The sequence below is a fragment of the Melampsora larici-populina genome, assembly GCF_000204055.1.
Source record: "Melampsora larici-populina 98AG31 unplaced genomic scaffold MELLAscaffold_48, whole genome shotgun sequence".
In the NCBI taxonomy this organism is placed as follows: Eukaryota; Fungi; Basidiomycota; class Pucciniomycetes; order Pucciniales; family Melampsoraceae; genus Melampsora; species Melampsora laricis-populina.
The window spans coordinates 728220-740255 of record NW_006768812.1 but is presented as its reverse complement, the minus strand read 5'-3'; the positions used below and the strand labels follow the sequence as shown (position 1 = coordinate 740255).

Genomic DNA, 12036 nt, shown 5'->3' with positions numbered 1-12036 from the left:
CATGCTTCGGCTGAAACCAGCCACGTCGGATGTTGCGCAGTGAAAACCTTATGTTTGACCTAGATAGCCTGCTGTTACATAGGGTTCACAGTGAGTGTGTCTCTATTGAGCTCTTTCACATGTGTACTTTCCGCGTAAAGTGCTCATTGACACCCGGCAATTTGATGGGGGCCATTATGTATGCACCTCACACGCACTACCTTGTGCCCAGCTGCATTTATGTCGAGACCGCACTCATGCATGCCTCACTCACTGTGTGTATTATGTATGCGACCCCTCTCCTTGAAGCTGATTACCAAACCTCCTTTCTTTACTGCTCAGCAAGACTTCTCAATGGATGATGGCACCCTTCACCTTACCTACCCTTGGACCAACTAACATTCAACATCGATTGCTGTCTTATCTTATCAAGCGATTCCTTGGTCCATTTCTAAAGGATCGTGGCCTTTCCCTTGACTCTCAAATCAATAACCCTCTTAACTCTGATTCATTCACCATCAACAATGTCGATCTGGACCCAACCACGATGCAAGACATCTTGTCGAAAACTGGACTATCTCTCAAGCTACAATCCGCCTCCCTGGACACCTTTTCATTACGGATAGAATGGCCTCCTTGGTCTCTGTCTTGGGATAACTATGTTCCTACGGTCAATATCCGTTTGCAAGGAATCAGGCTGGTCCTTGCTGTGACATCTGAACACATGCAGCCTGTGACTTCAAATTCAAATTCAATATCAGATTCATTATATTCGTCAACACGAAACATAGATCTCGCCTCAAGTATCGCAGAGTTGGCTGATGAGTTTGCTCGAAACGAAGGCTCGGCTTCATCTACAGATGAGCTTGATCATCAACTCCCGGGTGCATTTGCCTCACAACCCAACATCAAGGAGGCCACAAAAGAGCCTGACCGTCGAGGGCTATTTGCGGGACTGATCGAAAAAATATTGGCAAAGCTGTCATTCGAATTCGAGAAATTTTCGATCCAAGTCAGGCATGGACAAGCAGAACTACACCTGACGATTGACGGTGGTTCTACGGCCCCAGACTCAAAGGAGAATCTTCCGAAAACTCTTTCTCGTATCTTTCAAATGTCGCCGCCCACGATATATTTCAAGGACTTGACACCCCAACCTCCTTCCCGCACTAGTACACCATCAGCATCATCTTCCACTGGATATGAATCACTTGAAGCCAATGACGACATGCTCATGTCGCAGGCCATTGCCGATCTTCGCATGTCCGTTGCTCCACCTGCTCCACCAAAGCCACGTGATGCTCCGCTAGAAAGTTCTATCCAACATCAGGATTATATCTTTCTTGAATTCCAGGGGGGGCCTTTGTTGCCAGATGAGTCTCATGTCTTGACAGACGATAATCCTAGCGGACTCGACAGATTGGTAAACTATCACGAAGCTTCCAGTCCGTTTGGAGACACAGAAGAAAGAACTCGGATCCTATTTGTCATGACCTACACGCCCCCGCCCCTTCAATCAAACAGAGACGCTACTTCTGCTTCGATCGATGCTCAACCCGGAGAAATTTGCGAATCTACAAGTGTTGCTCCCACTCCCAATACGAATATATCCAGCGCTCGAAATCCCCAATACAAGATCGAAATCTGCTTGCCAATTCTCAGCATCCACGTCCACTCGCCTTCGGAAATTGAATTATGGAAGTCAATCTTGTCTGATTTGACTGGAGACTCTTCGGATTCATCTGCATCGCCGGCTGCTGTTGCAACATCATCACACACACAGGACAAATCAGCTGCCCTAGATATCAACCTATACTGTCGCCAAGTGTCATTGAGAGTAGATTGCAGCCCCCAGATGAAGAGAGGCTACACGCATGCTGACATGAATGCTGCTCCAAAGTCTTCACTGGAACTGTCATTGAAGGCTTTAACATTCTCACAATCTCATACACCTGTTGACCGGCTGAATTGTAACACTGCCCTTGTACCACTCACTGACCTTGATGTAGCCAAAATTACCATTGTCGCAAAGTCAACAGCCAACCCTCACGAAAGTGTTATACTTCAAGTACCCGCATCAGATTCCGTAGATCCAGCCCTTTCGATTCAGGTTACCAGCCAACGAACGCAAATCACATCTGGTTATGCGCGATTTGACATTGGCTTGGAACTCTATTCAAGTTTTCAGCACTTATTTGAGACTTTGGGTAGTCAATCGAGTCCAGCTGTGGATGTCATCACTCCGACTGGCGATAAAGAACATGTTAAATACAAAAAGCGATCAAATCTCGAATCCGACGTCTTGACTAAAGCGCCTCATTCAATTTCGTTCTCCGCCCAGGATATTGTCCTTAGAATCAAAGTGAATTGCTCCAAACACGGTAGCCGAAATAAACTCGATTATCGTGAAGATGGCGTCTCTTTAGGAATCGCTCTGCAATCTGTTCAAGTTGATCACTCAGCACCATCAGGTTTCCAGTGTACAGTGCATTCGATTGCCGCTGAACTAAATCCGCCACCTTCCACATCAGACCATCGCTGTTCTCCAGAAACGACGTTTCTGGTCCTTACGCCTAACCTCGACCCCACTTCTGGTCAAGCCAAGAACGAAGAGCCTTGTATCACAGTTACATACGGCTCGGTTGAACACAGCGATGAGCTCGGACCGATGGGATGCACCAGGAAGCCAGACCCGGCAACAGTGAAGGTGGCGCTGGTCCGAATAATGCTCAACAAAAAGCGATTCGACCGATTGCAATATTGGTTAGACGATTTGAGCACATGGGCTATCCAATTGTCCAACCCATATGCCGACTCGATCGCAGCTCCATATGTCAGCGATATACCCATCCAAGACGATGTCAACTGTCGTTCGGCTTCATTGTCCCCAGTCTCATCATTGCGAAGTGTCCGATCCCGCCCGAAGCCTCTTGAGACTACCTTGAGCGTTGGAAGGATTGAGCTAAAGATCGATTTATCACAGGAAAACGCAGATCTGCTGAGCCCCTCTGCTCAACAAACAGCTCAGCTGATGCTAACCTTACAAGACTTTTCGATATCGCAGACTACCAACAGATTGTCTACGCCACAAACAACATCAGATCACTCATCTGATACTACCTTGGTTCTCGTCATCGGATCCATTAGGGGCACGTTGGAGCACGAAGCAGAAGTATCAGAATTGATCCGATTAGATGAGACAGGCAACGCTCCTTCAGTTAGTTCATTGATACTGATCGAGGGTAGACTAAAAAGGCTAATCTCTCATGGCGTTCACACTGCATAGAACATGAACCGTTGCGCAGTGTCTATAACGATCAGGACTACTGGATCTTTGGCGAATTCATCTTCCAAGACAATCATGGTTGATCTCGTTGTCCGAGGTATCATTTTACACATCGGCCCGCAATTCACATGGATTCGAGATTTACTAGAGTTTGTCAAGGCACCTCCCGGTGTGAGCTTCTAAGCTTTTTATCTCTTCACTGACTTTGATCTGATGATGATTGAGAGAAATCCGTGTTGGTAGGCATTTGAAACTCCGGGTCCAAACTATCTGACTCGAGTGCGCATCTCATTACGATCGACTTCAATAAGAGTTTCACCGCCTCCATCCTCTTCGAGTGACAAGACTCCACAATTCATTCTCGCCGGATGCTTTGATGATTTCGGTTGTAATGTGAAATTGGATCCATCATCCTCAGATGTATCGCCGGAGATACAGGGTACATTGACCCTGCTATTGGCTGAAGGTCAGAGTGTGAGTAATCTTCTGGCTATGTATCAGTTTATCACTTTGTATCAATAGCTGAGGTTGGTTTATCTATCAATTGACTATGATGAGCCAGAGTGTGTTTGTTCGTCTGGCTAGGTTCTCGAATCTACGGATTGGAGTTTCTTATTCGACAGAAACCGGTAGACTACGAGTTGAGTGATATCTCAGTGAATTGTGAGATTTGACATTCTGATAAATTATCTCCTCTTCACCATTAGGGATGTGTGCACAATGGATCATTGGGAGTGTCGCTATGTGCTGACTCGACTGAGAGCTTAGGTGATGTGATTGCTGGTTTGGGTCGAATATCGTTGACGGAACAGAAGCCTGAGTAAGCTTTCTCAGCGGAATGCGTATACAAACGCATAAAGATTGACTCTCTTCTTAATTTGTCACGTTGCGACCATCTAGGGTTGAACTCGATTATGATCACGCTGAAGAGCCGTCTCAGAGTCAAGAAGACTTACAAGCTAGTCTATTAAGTAAGCCTCAACCCGATAAGCAACTTGTAATCCAAACTGACCATCAACAAACTGATGAATAGAATCAGCAATACAAGACACTCGTTTTCGTAAACCGCTTTTACCATTTGAACTGGGTGAAGACTTGGTACATGAGGATTACCCCTCGGATGCTAATTTTGTGCAAACTAATTCGACCCGAACTGGTCTTAAAACTAAACTTACCGACTCACATCTTCCTTCTATCATCCGAAATTTACATCCTGATGGTCTTAATATCATTGATGATTTCTTATCATTACCTCCAACTCGCTCAAAGCCTTCTACTCGGTAAGTGATCGGATCCCAAATGATATATGAGCATAATTTTGGATACCTTTCTGATGATTGTCTATAGAGTGATTGTGACCGAATTCAAGGTTGAAAACTTTGACGTCTCAATAGGTCTTCATGAAGGATATGATTGGGCTTCTACTCGCCATGCAATCGAAGAAGCAAAGAAAGCGATGAGAAAGCGCTTACAAAAATTACGACAACTGCTAGCGAAGGGACATTCGGATGAGAGTACTCTAGATGAAGAATTACCATCGACAACCCTCTTCAAGTCTGTCCATTTCGGTCTTCCGCCGTCAACTCGTAGCCTTACTACTGCACAATTACTCAATGCTATTGATCGTGAGTTGGATGATCCGGTAGGGGTTGTACCGAATGAAGATGTTAGTATTACTGGTAGTTGGCAAACCTTACCACCGGCTCCTAAAGAAAGAAGTGGACCTACGATCAATTGTTTATCTACCATAGGAAATTTACAAAGATCAAGACATCCAGCACTTGAATTCGTTCTGAATGAACTTACTTGTCGATTTCGAGTTTATGATCCAAGCCAAAATCCATTTGTGAAAGATTCCAGTAGTGAATCTTTGATGAGCATCAAAATCAAAGTCAATCAAGTTTCGATTCTAGATAATATTAAAACATCAACTTGGAAGAAATTCTTGACTGAACTTAGACCCAATGATGGAGGAAATCTAAGGTCGACTGGATCACCTATGTTACGTGTGAAGTTTGATTTAGTGGATTCACCTGATGAGGATGGAAAACAGGAAGCGATTTTGAAAGTGAGTGAAATGAAACCTATTATTAAAAATTTGAAAAGAAAGTGAATAATTTGAAAAAGTTTGTTAATGAGGTTTTATTATACATATATTTATACAGCTTAAGATTGTACCACTTAGGTTGTATGTTGATCAAGATGCGGTTGATTTTTTGAAAACTTATTTCGGATTTCAAAAAGAAAATCACCAACTTGATAGATCATTAAATGAGAAGAAAACCAAAGAGGGCATGTTTTTTCGTTAGTGAAGATTTCTAATCAGACCCAAAAAAGGAAAAAAATTAACCATGTGATTTGAATGAGACAATCAATTTCTGATAACTTTTTTCTGTTTCTTTTTTTCTTTTTTTCTTGTCAAATAGAACGAGTTGAAATTTTTCCTATTAGGATTAAATTAGATTATAAACCTAAACGAGTGGATTATATGGCTTTACAAAAAGGACAAGTGATTGAATTGATGAATTTTTTTCATTTTGATGGATCTGATATGACTTTAAGACATGCAGTTTTGATTGGTGTAAGTTAAATCCAATGATGATGGTTTTGAATTTGTTTCTGTTTTGCTAAGGAGTGTTGATGTGATGATGATTTGATTTTTTTTAAAAATTAGGTTCCTGGACCAGATAAGATTGGAAGTCTATTACAAGAGATCTGGACACCCGATATAAAAGCTAATCAATTAGCCGATGTGATTTCAGGAATCTCACCCGTTAGATCGATTGTGAATTTAGGAACCGGATTAGCCGATTTAATTTTATTACCCATCGAAGAGATCAAACGTAAAGACGGACGAATCTCCAGAGGATTACAAAAAGGAAGTCAATCGTTTGCCAAGAGTACAGCATTAGAAGCCATCAAGTTAGGGGCTAAGTTGGCTACGGGAACTCAAGTGGTTTTGGAAAAGGCAGAAATGATCTTAGGTGCAAAGGTTTCAGAAGAGATTCATGTTGAAACTATTGATCAAGGAATCGATTATCTTGATGAGAATTATGAAAAGGTTGAAGAAGAAGTTGAGATTCTTAGATCTGAACTTACCAATAAGATCAAAACACATGAGATGATTAGTCGATATGCTGATCAACCTGAAAATTTGAAGATGGGTGCTAAACTTGGATATCAAGATTTAAGAAAGAATATGAGAAGTACTGCTCAAACGATTTTGGCTATTCCATTAGAAGTCTTTAATGAAGTAAGTTGTCAAAAAAAAGAAATTCTAATCTTGAGATGTAAAAAAAACTTGACTGATTGTTTTTTTGTTTGGGATGGTGAAACTAAAAAAAAGGGATCAGGTCGTGCAGTAGTTAAAGCTGTACCTATTGCTATTTTACATCCGATGATTGGAGCTACTGGAGCGATCAGTAAGACTTTATTAGGACTTAGACATACATTGGATCCATTGACGATTGAGAATGATGAAGATAAGTATAAAAGATTGAAGAATTGAACTTGATCTTGAAACAAGTGTTTATGTAGGAAAAGGTTGTAGAGAGTATAGGTGGTTTGGTTTGGTTTGGGTGTTGTTGTTTAATAGTATGATGATTTCATTTTGGTTTGTACAATTTATAAACAATTTATTGTAATGAACATGAATGAATTTTTTTGTTGATTTGTATGATTAAGTTTGATTCTGTTATTATTTTTTTGGTTGAATGTTTCAATAATCATGTATATCTATGTACCAATATTTTTTTCTGTTGTTGTTGATATATTTGATTGTTTTTGGGAAGAGGTTTGAACAATTAAATCTCAAATACTTTTTGATTTTTGATTTTACTAATGTGGTTTGGAAGAGAAGAAGGATAGTTGAGAAAGTCTTGGGGTTGAGTTTGATTGAAAGTCTAAGAAGGCGCAGTTGCAGGTTTAAGGTGTTCTTGATTGAATTTGAGAAGTGGACTGTAAGATTGTAAAGCGTTTGAGTGAAGTGTATGTACTGAAATCGGAGTAAATCAATTTGTTACAATTATTACACTTTAGCTTGAACTTAACCAACCACACAACCAAACATAATATCAGCTTATCACCTCATCAGCTTATCACTATCACTCTCTATCACTCACTATCACCATTACTACTATATCAACTCAAGTCAAGTCAAGTCAAGTCAATCAACTCAAATCGATCAAATTAACTTTTCTTTCTTTCAAGAATGCAAAATCATCAAAATCAAAATCAAAATCAGCAAAATCCATCAACAACATCCACCACTACATCACCAGTGATCCTTTTACGTCGAAATGAAAGTGATCCAGCTCCATCCAACTTTCAATCTCATACTTTATTAATCGATGGAACTTCTAATCTGATCTCTAATTCAAATCAATTCATCTTTGGTTCAACTCAAAATGAGAATCTCATCAGATCACCATCACAATCAGATCACAATCAATCTTCATCACTACTTCATTCATCTACTTCTCTTCAGAACCCTACCATCTCAGATAAAACTCTAGATCCGACTGTTGTAGAGGCTATGATGACAGGTACAGTACGTGATAAACAGATCCTCTTACAAGCTGAAGTTGAAATGCTTCGATTTCTCACTTCAACGTATGTCTTTTGATCTCTCTCTCTCTCCCTATTGATCATCTCAAGACACTCTATCACTGATCTTGATTGCATCTTTAGACAAGATCGTCAACCGTTTGGTGCTGCTCTATCCACTTCATTAAACTCTTATCAACGGATGTTAGTACATCGTTTAGGTGACTCTTTTGGTATTAAGAGATCTATCGAGATGGGTCATATCTACATGGAACGAACACCTCTCTCAGCTTGGTAAGCTTCTCAATCCTCGCCACACCAACTAATTTGGATCATACTGAGATATCTTCATTTCTATCATAGTCCTTCAACTCGTCTTGATAGCTTTATTATTCGTCAGGATGCTTCACCATCAAACGCTGCTGTTTCTCCTCAGGAAAGGAGTCCTTCATTAAACATACCGAACATACCTCAAGAAGAAAAGATCGCGTCCTCTCCAAACACAAACGAAGTTAAAGCTTCAACTGCTTCAACTGCTCCTTTGAAAACCTTCAAGATCATGTCACGAACGCCTTCACAAAGATCTAGCTCACGTCAAACGAGTAAAGGTATCGCACCGTCTGCAGGATCATCTGTCTCATCTGCTGATGCAACCAACTCGGATGCCAAGAGGAATGAGCTTAGTTATGAAGCACGTCAGGCTGCCTATCAACAAGCACGAAACAGAATCTTTGCGGCTGGAACTTCAGAAAGTGCAGAAGATGATGGAATACCTAAAGAATCATCTGAATCTGAGACAACCACTAGCTCTAGGAATCTAGATAGTTCTCTGAATGATGATTCGAATCCATCTAATGATCAATCTGTTCCTTCGTCCAATGATCCTTCTTCCGGGAATGGACCGATCCGAATCGCTCAAGCACTTAACAAAGGAAAAGAAAAGATGATTGCCAATTCGAAATTTGTCAAACCACCAACCGTAGTAGCTAAACTTCGACCTGGTGCTACTGCTTTTGATCCGAATGCAAAAGCTCATGGATATGAAGAAGTGACGATTATTGATTTTGATGATAGTCAAGGACCGATCCCATGGTCTGCTCCTACTGGTTATGAATATCCTTCTGAACCTATCAGTCGTCAAGCTTATCATTCACGTCAGATTCGAGCTGGTCAATTGTATGGTAGTGATGCTTTTCCAATTCAATCTCATCCAGCTTGTGGTCCTTTGAATGGTGAACACGCTCATCACGATGGATCATATCCAATGTTTTCAACATCCAATGCACCTCATTATCTCGATTCACAGTCTGGACCTCATTCAGGAATGAATCCTATGGTGTCTTATGAACATCCTTCATCAAGAATCTTTCCACCTCCTTCTGGACCTATAAAGGGTGATCTTAATCGGTATCCTCAAAACTCTGGATTTCCAACTCCGTCATTTTCGATTCCTAATGGTCGATCTATCAATCCTGGTCCAACGATTCAATCAAGGATTCCAATACAACAAGATCGGTTTCATGTGACACCTTATTCAGGTGTTGATCATGAGATGGGAAACCAAGGATCAGATCGATCAAGAGGAACATATCTTTCAGCCGATTTAAATCCAGGACCAACTAGATCACACACTGTTCCACCATCACTACCACCACCACCACCACCTGAAAGTCAAAACCATCAAGGTTTAAATTTTAGTCATTCAATGTCTTATCCATCATTACATCCTATCTCACCTAATCCACCACCGATTCCATCGGTTCATATGAATCATTCATCATATCAAGTTAATCATTCTAATCATCATCCATTTGATTCACAGTTTCAAACGACCAATTCATCTGTTCATCCAACTTCTGGTCGTGATTCTGGTACCTCATCTGTTACCCATTTAACTCCTCAAGCTCAATTCCATCCTACATTAATCACGCCACCTACTTATGCTTCAGATCCTAATATTAATCCGAATTCTAATCATTCAATAATAGATTATTCTCAAGTAGTGGATCCACGTCTTTCAACTTTGAATGGAAACCACAACAGTAGTAGTAGTAATAGTAGTGGTAGTAATGGAAATCATTATCTTGGACCATCTTCATCATCTACAAATCATCTGAATCATTCAAACATGAATCCTTTCTTACCTTTACCGACGGTTTCATTAAGGTTTGATTCGATGAGTCAATTAAGATCACATCCTTCATCCTCTTCGATCATTTCAGATGAAACATCATCTTCTAGTAATCAATCATCATCTAATCTAACAGCTGCTTCTAATTTATCGAAACGTCAAATGAATGGAGGAAGTTTAGGACATGATTCATCTGGATCTGGATCTAGAAGTCATTTGGGATTTAAAGCCGGCAGTCAAACGGTTGGAGGAACTAGGACGGGGTATTTCAGTTTGAATCAACTTGGAATCTTTGGGAGTGAGAATGGAATGAATGGAATGAAGAATAGGTATGAAGCTGGTAGACCTGCATCCGTGGGAGGTGTTTCGAATTGTAGTAGTTCTAATGGATCGATTCATAGGAATCAGAATGGGAATAGTAAGAATCAACGAAACAAGAATCATCGAAGTAGTGGGAATAGTGGGAATAGTCAAAAGAGTGGGATGAGTGGGAAGAGTGGGAATGTACTTGAAGAAGAAGATCTTAGAGGGATGGTAGATAAGGTAAGTAGTGTTAGTGAAGATGAATGGAAAACTAATTTGGAAGCTCGTCTTGATGATGATGAAAAAAAGAAGAAGAAGATTGAAAAAGAAGTGAAGGGAACTTATCCGGTTGGAGTGATGGTTATGCAACATCCTTTACCTGCTAAACCTTTATGGGTTGGTGGGTCTAGTAATAAAAGTATGGGAAGAGGGTCTAATACTAACACCAATACGAATGGGAAACATAGAGGGGTAGTGAAGAGTGAAACTCTACCATTGAAATCGAATCCACCGAATGGAAATGGAAATCAGAATCAAGATCAGAATCAGAATGAAAATCAAAGTTTATTGAAAGATGATGAACCTGTTAGTTCGGGAGAAGTGAAATGTGTTGATGTAAATCAAACAGTGCCAGTGGGAATCGTAGTTGTTGAGGATTCGGATTTGAAAGATGATGGATTGAAAGATGATGGATCGGAAGATCAAGTTGATCAAGTTGATCAGGTTGATCAGCTTAAAGGAATTGATCAGATGGTTGGGAGTCTCTTGTTGGATGAAAGTCGTGAGTTCTTTTTTGCGTTTTTTTGAGAGTTTGGTTTTGGTTTTGGGTTGGTGATGGTGAGGGGTTCTGATGAAGTTTTGATTTTTTTGGGTTTGGGTTCCTCGGGTGGAGTTTTAGATCATGGTTCTTTGAATGATGATGATGATGATCAGAAGAGTAAGAAGAATGATTAGGATTGGGGTTTTCATGGGGTTTAAGGTCATGATCTGTTGTATGTGTATGTGTATGAGACGTAAGTGTTTGTTTTCTTGAAATTTTTATAGTGATTTATTTATTTACTAAATTGTTTTGCTTTTTTTGGTTACTAGGTTTGGTTAATAGATTTGGTTAATAGATTTGGGTTGGGATAAATTGAAGATTGAAAGATTGTAGGCGTTGTTAATGGAATTGGAATTGGAAGTTGAAAGGAAAAGTGATCTTAAAGAGAGAATTATAGGTTTCATGAAAAGTTTTATTAAAAAGTAAATGAAAATAAGGTTTAGGGTTTTTTTTCTTTTAGTACTGATGATATATATAGAGAGACAGAGAGAAAGTTTATATAGTATTGATATATATATAGAAAGATTTTTTTTGGTATGGTTTTTTTTTGGATTTAAATTTAATGAAATAATTATGATTTATTTTGAAAAAGAGATCTTTGAGAGTTTACGAAAAAAAATGGTGGGTTTTATTTTGGGAAGGGGTTTGGAATTGGAAAAGTGGAAGGAAGTTGGGTTTAACTTTAAGTTGTTTTGGGTGTACTATGACTGACTGTTTGGTTAAAAGGGTGTTTTTTTGAGGGGGGTGCTATTTGGGTTGGTTGAGATTTGATGAGGTTTGATGGATTTATTTGAAAAAAAAATGTGAAAAAATTGAAATGAAGAAAATAATTTTTTAAAAAAAATGTGTTGGATAATCCAACAAAGATTTTTTTGAAGATATTATTTAAGTTTTTGTTTGAGTTTTTGTGGGGGTTTTCCTTTTTGGAGAAAATAGTGGTACATGCACAAACATTGATACTGGAGCTGAGAA

General features: G+C 39.7%; 2 protein-coding genes across 2 annotated transcripts; both read left to right on the top strand.

Moving 5' to 3' along the window:
* Positions 1–164: 164 nt before the first annotated feature.
* MELLADRAFT_92084 (uncharacterized protein) lies at positions 165–6773 on the top strand (the record flags this gene model as incomplete). Its single annotated transcript, XM_007415093.1, has 13 exons — positions 165–254; positions 413–3196; positions 3266–3436; positions 3509–3739; positions 3828–3905; positions 3973–4085; positions 4166–4236; positions 4299–4545; positions 4613–5333; positions 5431–5569; positions 5692–5846; positions 5940–6518; positions 6612–6773. 13 exons carry the CDS (start codon positions 165–167, stop codon positions 6771–6773), a joined length of 5541 nt encoding a protein of 1846 aa, XP_007415155.1.
* A 702-nt stretch (positions 6774–7475) lies between these two features.
* MELLADRAFT_92083 (uncharacterized protein) lies at positions 7476–11198 on the top strand (the record flags this gene model as incomplete). Its single annotated transcript, XM_007415094.1, has 4 exons — positions 7476–7876; positions 7955–8104; positions 8174–11025; positions 11143–11198. 4 exons carry the CDS (start codon positions 7476–7478, stop codon positions 11196–11198), a joined length of 3459 nt encoding a protein of 1152 aa, XP_007415156.1.
* Positions 11199–12036: the final 838 nt, after the last annotated feature.